This window comes from Corythoichthys intestinalis, chromosome 10 (assembly GCF_030265065.1).
Source record: "Corythoichthys intestinalis isolate RoL2023-P3 chromosome 10, ASM3026506v1, whole genome shotgun sequence".
Lineage (NCBI taxonomy): Eukaryota > Metazoa > Chordata > Actinopteri > Syngnathiformes > Syngnathidae > Corythoichthys > Corythoichthys intestinalis.
In genome coordinates, this window is record NC_080404.1 from 27268632 (window position 1) to 27282700 (window position 14069).

At 37.4% G+C, this 14069-nt stretch overlaps 1 protein-coding gene across 8 annotated transcripts in view; it reads left to right on the plus strand.

Moving 5' to 3' along the window:
• The first annotated feature begins 5923 nt into the window (after positions 1-5923).
• The window catches only part of sdccag8 (SHH signaling and ciliogenesis regulator sdccag8), a 95560-nt gene continuing 87414 nt past the window's right edge, over positions 5924-14069 (plus strand). For all 8 annotated transcript variants that reach the window (XM_057848436.1, XM_057848431.1, XM_057848435.1 and 5 more), the window contains exons 1-5: positions 5924-6093; positions 9142-9345; positions 9542-9609; positions 12467-12538; positions 12617-12745. In XM_057848436.1, the coding sequence (XP_057704419.1) occupies positions 6027-6093; positions 9142-9345; positions 9542-9609; positions 12467-12538; positions 12617-12745 (540 nt within the window). In that variant the 5' untranslated portion in view covers positions 5924-6026. The remainder of the gene's footprint in view (positions 6094-9141; positions 9346-9541; positions 9610-12466; positions 12539-12616; positions 12746-14069) is intronic.

The window sequence follows — 14069 nt, forward strand, 5'->3', positions numbered from 1 at the left end:
GTGGAAGTTCAATTCCAGTAACTTCAATACTATTATTGTGAGGTAGTATAACATTATACATCTTTTGGACATAAACGCTGCTTTAAAAATGTATTGTACACATACGTAGATGTTTGTAATGACACTGGTTGTAGAATCTGAAGTATAAAAGTTAAATACAACTGAATTGCACAACACATTTTCTTTTTGCTTAAAAAAAGATTGCACAAGAAAACAGGCAATTTACGCTGAAATTAGTTTTTTGTTTTGTTTTGTTTTTTAAACATTACATTAAGCTGCAAATTATTTTTCAAACATTGCATGTAATAGATTTGTTAAAATAAACAACTGGTCTTTTCACTCAGCGTTTAAATCAAGCCTATAAAAATAGTCATCAATGTCATTTTTAGGTTGAATAATCTTAAATCTTATTCTTACATTCATTTTCCGAGCCTCTTATCCTCACGAGGGTTACAGGAGTGCTGGAGCCAATCCCAGCTAACTGTGGGCAGTAGGCAGGGTATACCCTGAACCGGTTGCCAGCCAGTCACAGGGCACAAGGAGACAACTATTCGCACACACACTCATACCTAGGGACAATTTAGAGTGTTCGATCAGCCAACCATGCATTTTTTGGGGATGCGGGGGAAACCGGAGTGCCCGAAGAAAACCCACGCAGGCACTGGGAGAACATGCAAACTCAACACAGAAGGCAGGTTCCCGGGATTGAGCCCTTGATCTCAGAACTGTGAAGCAGACATTCTAACCAACCGTGCCTCCCTAATCTTGAATTCTTTTCTATAAAAATCATCTTGATATAGTTCATATTGCAAAGATATGCATTTTAAAGTATGGTTAAGGGAAAGGGGTGAAGCCACATACCACTTGTGACCTTTATACAAACGGTTCAGTCTGGTGTCACACAGTTTAGTCTGGGCTGCCGGTCATAGGTATGTTGAGAGGATAAAGACCCAAAACATGATGCTGAAAATAAAATTCCAAATTGGCCAAAAATAGACTTAAATCCAGTAAAACCCCCACCCTCATAGAAGCAGGGGGGAAGTGGATGCTGCAGTGGGAGGGGACATTTCAGGGCTAGCTAAAGGTGACATGAGGACCACAGACGTATAGCAGTCACCATTACAACGCTGTCGGTAACTCAATGAGTCCATGACTCACTCTTTCTTCTCTATTTCAGGCCCCGAATGATGCAAAAGTCAAAAGTACAGCATACTTGGGCAGGAAGCTGCTATTGTGCAATAGGAAGAGGATGTATCCACGTTTACCTTTGTTTGAACAGTAAATGAGCTGTTGATTTGTCACATGGAACTTCCCCTTGGTGTATTCTGTGACATTTTTCTGTGGAAAATGGTTTTTGTAACTATAAAAATGATAGTGTGATGAAATGCAAAAGTGACCTAAGTGTGTAACATTTGATGTCATGGTTCCTATCAAAAATCCTATCATGAAATGTCATATATTTCAAGGTTTTATCTTTGAAAACATTATGTGACTTACTGAAGCCATAGTTTATATTAGAATCTAGGTTTTTAACGTTAGTTTTTTAATTAAATTGATGTTGATGTCAAGTTAATACTTCTTTCAACATAATAATCTTATTTTACCAAACACCTTTAGGAAAAGGTTTAAAATGTTTAATTAATAATATATTGCATATGGCGGAAAAACACTCAAGTTCTGCTCTGAGACCCCCAACTTGGCCAAATTTCAAAATTGTCCTATATGCATGTGTAATATCATTGGAAAGCTTAAAATCTCAATTTTCTGGGGGTAGAAGGTTTTTTAAACAAGAGGGCATCTTTTAAAAAAATGTTTTTTCAAACCCCAATACACTAACTCAAGGTGAGAGCATGAGAGCATAATTAAAGACACAATGATTTTAACGAGATATTATGGCGTACTTACCTTGTTTCAATCAAAAAACTCAGTGTAGTGTCAAGACACAGCTGTGAATGGCCACAGCCGGAGTTTTGGGGGATTTTATGGGTGAAACATGGTAACATAACAAGGGTCGCTATGCAGAAATCACGGACATCAAGGAGTGGTCGAAATTTTCTTTTTCAAATATTTACCCTTTAAAACGTTTATTTATTTATTTAAATTTTTCTTTGTTTGATCGATTACGTATCATCTAAAATATCGGGGAAAATGCGACTGCAACAAAAAAAAAATACAATTAAGCGATAAATATGAAGTAAATATCCATGACCTATTCCCAGACATTATTTTTTTTCATTATGACATAATTTGTTTAACAGTTTAAAATACAGAAATGAATAATTTTAAACGGACACATAAAAATTGTTCGGTGGCTTAATGCACTATGAAACTGCTTTGTAAGCATATAGACATATTGCTCTATCAAACACAACAGTTTTGGCTTAAAATACAGCAGAAAGCCAACAAACAGTTAGCTGAAGACATGTCAACAAAGCACATGGATTACTGGAACCGTGTCCTATGGTCTGATGAGACGGGCGGGCTTTCTTGTGTACCGTCTTCAGGAGAGGCTTCCTCCTGGGGTGACAGCCATGCACACCCAGATGCGTCGCAAATGCATTAGGCAAACCAGGCACTTGCTTAGGGCGCCCAGCCAGCAGGGGCCCCCAGAGGGCCAACAGATTTAGCACACGCATCTTTACTGCACTGTCGCAGCGACAAGTGTAGGGAGTGTTTCAAGACGATGGAATCATTTGGCAGATTATGCAATGATTCTGTTATCAATCCCAATCAGCACTACCCATGTCACATAGATTACACATGTTGAAGGAAGTCCAATCTGCTATTACAACCACATGATTGCTTTAAGAGTGACTCACCAAGTACTCTCTCGAAAGTCCTTGTCGAGTTGTTTTATGTTGATTTTCACAGGCCACCTCATTATTCATGTGACTATTTAAACAAATGGTGATTTTTCCCAAAAAGTCTTTTAATGGGTCTATCGTATTCCTTGTCGAATACTCTATAAGAAAAATACAACATATATGCATCTAAAATAATCCTAAACAATTTTATTAGCAAATTTAATACTCATTTCGGTCGGTAGTCCACCAATCAGTGGTTATTACGGAATAATTTGAATTTGTTGGGTCGTAGGGCCAATCTGACTACTGATTTCACACAAAGGTATATACCTCCGTATCAGTTGGTGGTATTTTTGTGTTGCTACTCTTTCTTCTATTGCTCCAAGTCATACTGTCCCCCTTACTTGCACACGCTCGAAGGGCCCCATGTTGCTTGTTGCCTGGGGCCCCCAGGGACCCTTGCTACGCCTCTGTGGACACCAATTTGATGTAGAGTGCGGCGTATGGTCTGAGCAGCGACAGGCGGACCCCCCCACCTCTTCAATCTCTGCAGCAATGCTGACAGCACTCCTGTAACGAGTCACATGACATTTTGGAGGGAAAATGACAGGCAGTACTCAATTTGGACATTTTATGATGGACGTTTTTTCAAAGGGGTGTACTCACTTTTGTTGCCAGGGGCTTAGATATTAATGGCTATATTTTGAGTTTGAGGGGAAAATAAATTAACTCTATTATTTAAGCTGCACACAGACTACTTTTCTTTGTGTCAAAGTGTCATTTTGTCAGGGTTGTCCCATGAAAACATATATTTAAATATCTGCAGAAATGCGAAGGGTGGATTTACTTTTGTGATACACTGTACACATACAGTATATACTAGTATATATATATATATATATATATATATATATATATATATATATATACAGTGGGGCAAATAAGTATTTAGTCAACCACCAATTGTGCAAGTTCTCCTACTTGAAAAGATTAGAGAGGCCTGTAATTGTCAACATGTGTAAACTTCAACCATGAGAGACAGAATGTGAAAAAAACAACAACTGAAAATCACATTGTTTGATTTTTAAATAATTTATTTCCAAATTACAGTGGAAAATAAGTATTTGGTCACCTACAAACAAGCAAGATTTCTGGCTGTCAAAGAGGTCTAACTTCTTCTAACGAGGTCTAACGAGGCTCCACTCGTTACCTGCATTAATGGCACCTGTTTTAACTCATTATCGGTATAAAAGACACTTGTCCACAACATCAGTCAGTCACACTCCAAACTCCACTATGGTCAAGACCAAAGAGCTGTTGAAGGACGCCAGAGACAAAATTGTAGACCTGCACCAGGCTGGGAAGACTGAAACTGTAATAGATAAAACACTTGGTGTAGAGAAATCAACTGTGGGAGCAATTATTAGAAAATGGAAGACATACAAGACCACTGATAATCTCCCTCAATCTGGGGATCCACGCAAGATTCACCCCGTGGCCTCAAAATGATAACAAGAACAGTGAGCAAAAATCCCAGAACCGCACGGGGGACCTAGTGAATGACCTACAGAGAGCTGGGACCACAGTAACAAAGGCTACTATCAGTAACACAATGCGCCGCCAGGGACTCAAATCCTGCACTGCCAGACGTGTCCCCCTTCTGAAGAAAGTACACGTCCAAGCCCGTCTGCGGTTTTCAAGAGAGCATTTGGATGATCCAGAAGAGGACTGGGAGAATGTGTTATGGTCAGATGAAACCCAAATAGAACTTTTTGGTAGAAACACAGGTTCTCGTCTTTGAAGGAGAAAGAATTTTGAATTGAATCCAAAGAACACCATACCCACTGTGAAGCATGGGGGTGGAAATATCATGCTTTGGGGCTGTTTTTCTGCAAAGGGACCAGGACGACTGATCTGTTTAAAGGAAAGAATGAATGGGGCCATGTATCGAGAGATTTTGAGTGAAAATCTCCTTCCATCAGCAAGGGCATTGAAGATTAGAAGTGGCTCGGTCTTTCAGCATGACAATGATCCCAAACACACAGCCAGGGCAACAAAGGAGTGGCTTCGTAAGGACCATTTCAAGGTCCTGGAGTGGCGTAGCCAGTCTCCAGATCTCAACCCCATCGAAAATCTGTGGAGGGAGTTGAAAGTCCGTGTTGCCCAACGACGGCCCCAAAACATCACTGCTGTAGAGGAGCTCTGCATGGAGGAATGGGCCAAAATACCAGCAACAGTGTGTGAAAAGCTTGTGAAGAGTTCCAGAAAACGTTTGGCCTCCGTTATTGCCAACAAAGGGTACATAACAAAGTATTGAGATGAACTTTTGGTATTGACCAAATACTTATTTTCCACCATGATTTGCAAATAAATTCTTTAAAAATCAAACAATGTGATTTTCTTTTTCCCCCCCATATTCTGTCTCCCATGGTTCAGGTTTACCCATGCTGACAATTACAGGCCTCTCTAATATTTTCAAGTGGGAGAACTTGCACAATTAGTGGTTGACTAAATACTTATTTGCCCCACTGTATATTGTATTACACACATGAAGTACTACACTCATTTAATTAAAATAAATCAATATTTAATTTAAATAAAAATAAAATTATTACTCCTACAACACATTAAATTGATGTATGGTATTTCATTTCATTTTCTAGTATTTTATTTTACTTTGTATAAAAATGCAACAAAACTGAGGTATTGCGTTATCACTATTCTATCCTGTCTGTTTTTATTTTACAATTTAAAAAGTAATAATTAACTGTAATAAAATAAACAATTTACAACAAGAATTTACTTTAGTTCTCGTCGTAAAATTGAAATGTTGAGAAGATTTGATTGTATTTGTTGGATTTTTGGAGTTTTTTAAAAATTATTATTATTATTTTTAATGTATTTATTTTTATTTTTACATAGCATACATGCACTAGTTTACAGCGAGTTATAACCAATATTAACTACAACTCCCAGCATTCATTTGAATGCAGTCGGTTTGGGGGTTGACTCGTTTTGGTTTACAGTGCAACAGTCGTTTTCTCAGGCCGGGCGGTCATCGGAAACTATTTATAAACCTCCACTTCGGCACAAACAAGTCAAACAAAACAAGCACTCCAAATATGACAGTTGCTATGCACGCTGCCTAATCGTGTGAAGCTTGGTTAGCAAATAGCATGTCTAAGAATCATGATGTTTACTCAGCGACATTAAAGTGCTAGAATGCAAACGTTTGAGTCAGACAAGGAAGAAGTCGAGTACCCGGGTGCTCATTTGAGAGAACTGAGGGGTGAGTGGACACTATTTCCTTGCTAACGTTGCTAATTAGATTCCCATTAGCTGCCACCTAAACCAGTAGATTTATTTAATTATTACTGTGTGATTATCTAAACTATTCATGGGTTTTTTGTTTTGTTTTTTTTGGTCTAATTATATTACCAAATCATATTATATTAGTTTAAACGACTACTGATTAGTCCCAGGTTGAAGTTAAACCACCTGTTGCTTATTTGGAGCCTAAAGAATACACTGAACACTAGTTTTAGGTACACCAGCAGCTTTTGAAATGGGATGCAGTTATACTTGTTTTGATAATTTTAATGATGTTTCATTTTGATTGTATGGATATGATTATTACTATGGTTGTGTTTTTGGAGCACGTTGAAACGGTGGTTAAGCGTGTGCTTCACAATTTGGGGTTTGAGTCTGGCCTTCCTCTGTAATGTTGTTTAGGTCTAAATTGTAAGTATATTTCATTGCAATGGTTATCCTACCTCTTAGTAATGGCATTTTTTTCAAGGCACACTAAAGCATGATGTCCAGGGCATGTAATCAATGAAAAGTGTACTAATCCTTGTTGTGGTATTATTACTGGTCAACAAATAAATTGCATGTTTAGGGGTGCTTAATACTAAGGGGAATTTCGTTTTTTTTTTTCCCTGTAAAATCTAGTTTTTTGTTTGTTTGTTTGTTTGTTTTTTGCAAATCAAGATTTTTCGTGTGCATGCAAAGTGATATTTTTAAAATAGTGGGTGTATGGCTTGCACGTAGAAGTAGCCCAAAAGGGACATTACATTGTATCACAAAAGTGAGTATACCCCTCGCAGCAAGCTCAACAGGAGCCTGATAACGATCATGATTATTTGATTCAGGTGTGTTAAAGGAGGGAGACATGGAAAACAAGCTGGATAGTGGCACTCGAGGACCGGGGTTGCTGAATCCTGCGATAGTACATTTGAAGACGATAATTGCGATATTTGTATATCACTTCAGAAAAAAAACAAATCAAAATGGACATACATTTAAATCAACGTATTCCTGAAACCTCAACCAGCACGCAAGTAAAAATGTTCTTATGTTTGAACAAAATATGGCTTTCATTATAACATTTTTCTTTTTTTTTTTTTCTTCTTTTTTTTAATATTTTTTATTTCAAACCTGCTTTAGTCCAAACCTGCTAAAATGCAATATCCTAAATACTCCATGCCTCTGTTTTTGCAGTTAAAGCCAAAATGAGTCCAAAGTTCATATTTATAAAAGGACTAATCCGAGCAAAAACTATCGGGCGATGTACACAAATCTCTACTCGGATTAGTCTAATGTTGTGACTTCAGCAGACTGCAAAGCAATGCTGCTGCGCGCTGCCAACTACTGGACAGGACTAGAAATGCAACCACTTAATTGTTTATTTCCATTAAAACATTGGTGTAAGGATTTTAAATTAATATGAGAATTGCGTGACATCGCGTTATCTCAGAATCTACTTTTTAAATATTTTTATTCATAACATTATCTGGCTTTGCCAAGAAGGCAAAGACCAGATAATTAATTTTTTTAATCAACGCTCCTTGTGTCCATGGGTAAATATCATCAGGTAACGATGGCACCACTATGTTCATCGGTAGCATAGGCGAGTAACAATACATCTCTTGTTGTTTTGTTCTTTTCCTCTTGTGCCTGCTTCCTTCCATTCTGTCCCTCCATAATCCCTTCCTGCTCGCTGCTTTCTACACCAAAAAAAAAAAAAAAAAGGGGGGGTGTCAGGGACAATGCATTCTAATATAATTGGTTAAAAAGAAAGTTGACTTTTGTTAATCATTTCATCATTATTAGATTTATTATACAGTGGGGAGAACAAGTATTTGATACACTGCCAATGGGAAAACCCATTGGCAGTGTATCAAATACTTGTTCTCCCCACTGTATATATGTGTGTATATATATATATATATATGTATGGCGGAAAACACTCAAGTGACTTGAAGTTCCGCTCTGAGACCCCCAATTTGGCCAAGTTTCAGAATTGTCCTATATGCACGTGTGATACATCATTGGAAAGCTTAAAATCTCAATATTCTGGGGGGAGAAAATTTTTGAACAGGAGGGTATTTAAAAAAAAATAAAAATAAAAATAAATAAATAAACAGCAAAACCCTAACTGGACCAGAGAGCATGCTAGAGCATAATTAAAGACGCCACGATTTTAACGAGATATTATCTATTACCTCTTTTCGCTCCAAAACTCCATGTAGCATGTATCACAGAGTGTCAAGACACAGCTGTAAATGGCCACAGCTGGATTTTTGGGAGAATTTATGGGTGAAACATGGTAATATAATAAGGGTTGCGATGCAGAAATCGCAGACATCATGGAGTGGTCGAGATTTTCATTTTCATATCTTTACCCATTTAAATGTTTTTTTTAAAAAAAATTTTTTCTTTGTTTGGAACGATTATTTATTATCTAAAATATTGGGGAAAATGCGACCGTAACGAAAAAAATAAAATTAAGCGATAGTTATGAGGTAGATATCCGTGACTTTTTTTCACAGACGCTAATTTTATCATTGTGACGTAATTTGTTTAAAAGTTTAAAATATGCGAGTGAATAATTTTTTGAAGTCGTTTTTTTTTTTTTTTTTTTAACTAAATATTAGACATCAATTACTGATTCTAAACGGAAAATGACACCCATTTCGAATATTAAATACGATTACTTACCTTTTTATGGCTATGTTGAAACAAAAGCGGTTGCGCAACGTCTGTAAACGGGGGTTTCCAGGGCAAAACGGACAAATTAAAAATAGTTCGGGGGCTTAATGCACCATGAATCTGATATGGCAGCATATAAACACATTGTTCTATCAAACACAACAGTTGTTTTGGTTTAAAATGCAGCAGTTTATTTTAAAGAGGAGTGCATGAGCAGAAACTGCTTTTTCAGTTTTGCCTTTGTTTTCCATCATATACTGTATACAGTATATATACACATATGTATGAAATAAGAAAAGCACTATATGCAGGTTTTATCTTCATTTCCTTTGTCATCAATTGCCAGTGCAACCTACCTCCCTCCCAAAGACAACTGCTTGTGTCCGGTCGAATCAAAGCCCGAAGCTGTTGAAAGGTGCTCTGGAGCAGCTCCACTACGATGACAATGGGGAGGAAGAGGCGGTAAGATGCGGTGGGGTTTTTGGCACCCTGGCCTCCACAACAGAGAATGACCAACCAGCATGGAGCCAGAAGAAGCAGAGCGAAGCTGGTAACCACCTGTTGTATTATTTTTAGAGTGACAGCAATAGAACCCAAGCACTGATGTGAATAGAGGAAATCCATTGACCTAACAAAATAGTGTTTGTAATTGCATTTCGATGCCGCAAGATGATGCCAAATAAGTGTATGTGGTAGTAAAGCCTCGCAATCATTTTTTGTGTTTGTGTGTGTCTTCTGCTGAATAGTTAATCAACTGAAGAGTCTGCTATTGAAGCAGGGAAAGGAGATACCCGCACCTCTCTCTCCTTCAAAGGTCAGGTTATATGGCACCAGCTTTCATATTGATATTTTCATATTTGTACATTCATATGTGTTATATTATCAATAATTATTGGTCCGATAATAGGAATTATTACGTCATCCCAATAAACACAACATCTCCGCCCGTCTGCGTGGCTGTCGCGCGCCCGGTGGGGCTTGCGTGCTGCTGGATGTGGTAGGGCATGCTCGGGTTGGGGGTTCCGGTGCCGGGATTGGCGATGCGGCGGCGTAGGGTTGGTCGCCAACGGGCTTACACTCATAAGAGATTCACACGATTACTGGGTTCTAGATCACAGAACTGATTTGTGTACACTCTACCCCTTTCAATCACTTAGCTTATAGTCTTATAGACACCCCCACCCCCATTCTCCTCTTTCACTGGCCAATAGGCCCCCACATGGTGTAAACCGGAAATACATCTCGCTGACGATAGCACCAGCATATTAGTAACTAGTTTAGATGTTCAATGTATTTCTTGTTGTTGTTTGTGTATGTGTTTCTTTTCTTTCTTCTCTTGTATTTCTTTTCTTCTGTCCCCCCATAATCCCTTCCTGTTCGCTGCTTTGTCATAATAAAAAGGTATTTTGAATGATCACAATGGGAGTATGTCAGACTCTCAATGTGAAACATTAAAACTGTTCAGAATCCGGGCACTTAGACTTCCATTCTCTGTGTCAAACAGCTGAACAGGACGGGTTAAAAAAAAAGAAAAAGGAAAAAAAGAAAAAGCCTTAACGATCCCTTTAACGATCCCTAAAGACTCATATTGCGTCGTGACGTGTCTTGTTGTCCAGACGCATCAAACTAGCATGGCGCCAAGAACCACTTGCTCCAAAGTTTGGCTACACTTCACCAGGAAAAAGGGTGAAAATGAAAGGTTATGATGGTTTAGCACGAGCATTGCTGCCGTAAACATAACAATGACAGCACGCAGGTTGGAACGCTCGAAAGTGTGCCTTCACTTCACGAGGAAAAATTACAACAAAGTGACCTGCAGTCATTGCGAGATGGAAATAACTGCATCGGGAGGGAATAGACTGCACTGTCCTCACCGAGACGCTAAGGCTCAGTCCTGGCTACACAGCTAGCTAAACTCCCAAATGACGATGCAGAAGACGTTGGTATAATTTGCTGACTTTATTCAACCAACACTTGAAACTAAAAATAGAAATGAAACAAATCAATTTCGTCCCCAATAACAAACAGGTTTGCATCAACGTAAATCAGCGATGATTAGCTGCTAACACAGTAATAACAAACAGTTAGCATGCGTTCGCTAGCATTAGCACATCGTTTAAACCACTACACAACTGGATTTAAGTGTCCGATCGCGAGTGGAAACACACAACAACAACACAGAAGATGATACATACAGGCGTTGGCTCTGTAGATATTTTACAAACATTGACAAAGAACGTAGTCTCGTGGCAGTGTTTCCCTTTCTCACTAACTCGCTTGGATACGGCATTTCTTCTACTTCGCGTGTAAGCGCGCTCTTCTTCACGTGATTGCGCTCTTCTTCGCGTGAGGAAGCGCAAGGGCACCACCACTTGAGCGTGAAAGCACCATAAAAACTAAAAGGCATGCATTTCAATATACTGGTAAATAAAAACAGGGGTCCCCAAACTACGGCCCGCGGCTCCATATTTGGTCCGGCCCACTGAACAATTCCAGAGAGCATTTTGAATTTTTTTTTTTTTTCCCTCCCTCAGAAGTGTTATTTATTTCCTGGCCTTTTTCAGTGAATAACTCAGAGAGGGTTATTTGGTTATTATCTATTTAATTAATAGTGCTGTTATTATTTATTATTATTATTATATTATCATTTTTATTTTATTTACTTTTGTTCCGTGAAGAATCCACAGAGGGTTATTTGATTGTGGCTTTCTGAAAAACAATATTTTTTTTACATTTACGCACTCCTGCAATCGTCACACTTTTTCTGTTACAAACTGACCCTGGCCTCTCATCAGAGAAGGGAAAGGTTATTTGGCCCTCACAGGAAAAAGTTTGGGGACATTGCCAAAGGCAGAACAACGACCTATATGCCAAAATATACCAATGTTTTTTATTTCTATCAGAAAAATGTTTCAGTAAAATGTTACACATTCTTGTGCATTTGCCACTTATTGCCACAGTTAACATTGAGGCTTTGGGCCTCTTTTGACCTCGTTGTGAGTTTGTAAGGTTGTGACTTCTGATTAAACAAACTTGATGCAAGTCAAAATGTTTGTTCTTCTTTTTCCCGAAATTAGAATCGATAAGAGAATCGATAAAGAATCGAATCGTTAAGCAATATCGATAATGGAATCGGAATCGTAAAAATCGTATCAATTCCCATCCCTATCCCATTGACTAATTGATTGTGACTGACTCAAATTATATTTATTTGAAAAAATACATATTGGCACTTTATTTGAAGTCAAGACTGTTCTTGTCTTTGGTTTTGTTCATTATAATGATGTTCATATCATGAAAAATATGGTTAGGTCAAAGGCAAATCTATGTTGAATCCACTACTAGTTTTTTTTAACCTCCAGGTGTTCAAAAACTCAGGTGAATATACATTTTAAAATTATATATTTATTATCGGTATTGGCTTTGAGGAGCAGGAAGTTATCGATATTAGTATCGGTTTCAAAAAATGAATATCGTGCACCCCTAATATGTATATGAAATTGCTATGATATTTAATATAGAGTTAAATATTTTCGAAGAAATACCTCGAAGCATTTATTTACTGTATGTACTTATGCATTCATGTGAATACTATACAATAAACATTTAGATTTATGTACAGTATAGGTATAATCATGTCCTTTTAATTTTGGATCATTTTTAATTTTCAGGACTTGGTCCCAGTGACTCACAACCCGCCAGACTATATTCAGCACCTGGAGGCTGAAGTCCGGTTCTGCAAAGTGTGTGTGCTAAAATCTCGCTGTGTGTTCAGCTGGTTTTATTTTACAGTTTTGTGTGTGTGGGTATGTGTGTGACAGGAAGAGCAGCAGGGACTTAAACAGCGCATCCGAGTGGTTGTGGGAGACAACGAGAAATTGCGCGCCGAGCTCAAAGCCAAACATGCGGATGAGTCTCCTAAGGACGCCCACACATTTCCAAACTGCTTGGTAAAAAAAATAGGTTTTCAAGAATTTTATGTTGCAATGAAATCAAATAATATTTGTAATTTATTTAAACCCTTGTCATCTAAAAAAAAAAAAAGACTATCACTTACTAAATGAAGTTGTTCCAGGTGTCCTAATAAAAAGATTCTCTTGTATTCTACAGTCAAAATATACAGAAAGGTTAGAGCACCTGCTTCTTAAAAAAATCCTGCACAAGCATGTGCACCTTATAAACTTTCGCAACTAATTGTGCTGTATTATGTTTTTAGTTGAATTAATACATGTTGCTGTGCTGTATTATGATTTTAGTTGAATGAATATATGGCAGGCAACAGTCATGTGACCAAAAAAGTTGAAAGCACACCACGGAAACATGGAACTATTTGTCTCATAAGCAATATAGGTCACTATCAGATAATGCTCAATTTCTCCCAGAAAATGATTGCAATTACAAATGCTTTGGTCGTAATATCTTCATTTATTTTGCTTGCAATGCAAAAACACAAAAGAGAGAGCATTATAAGAAACTCATTAATGGATACTGGAAGCGGTTGTTCGCAGTTATTTTGTCTGAAGGTTGTGCCTCAAAGTATTAGGCGGAGGGTGCCACTACTTTTGTCCGGCCCATTTTGGAGTTTTGTGTAAAATGATAATGATTTTTTTTTTTTTTTTTTTTTTCATTCTCTTGTATTTTTTCATTGCAAGCAAAATAAATGAAGATATTACTACCAAAGCATTTGTAATTGCAATCATTTTCTGGGAGAAATTGAGCATTATCTGACAGAAATGCAGGGGTGCCCATACTTTTGGCCACCGCTGTATAATAATTTATGTTCGCCATGTGAATGTATAATTGTTTACACTCGCGAGACATGTAATACATTGAGTTTGTACAAAATCGAATGTGATCCAGTACAAGATGATACATTTCATATTTTCATCCTGTGTGTTGAGAAGTTAAAATGTAGCCTTATTACACGGAAAAATATAAGATTTTTTTTTTTTTTTTTTCTCAAGGATTGACACTTGATCCCAATTCACTGCAAAGTGAATTTCAATAAAAAGGCACTGCACAGCAAATGGAGCACTCCTATAATAGAGTACTCCATGAACTTTTATTGTCAGGCCAACTTTATTTATACAGCCCTAAATTATACTGAATATATCTGTATCTATGTATATATATGTATGTCATGTATGTACATATATTAAAAAAAAAAAGTCTCATATGACATTAAAATATTAAACACCTTTATAATATGGATAGAAAATAACAATGTAATAATTCTAAACGAATAAATATTAAAAAAGAACAAAATAATGCTGA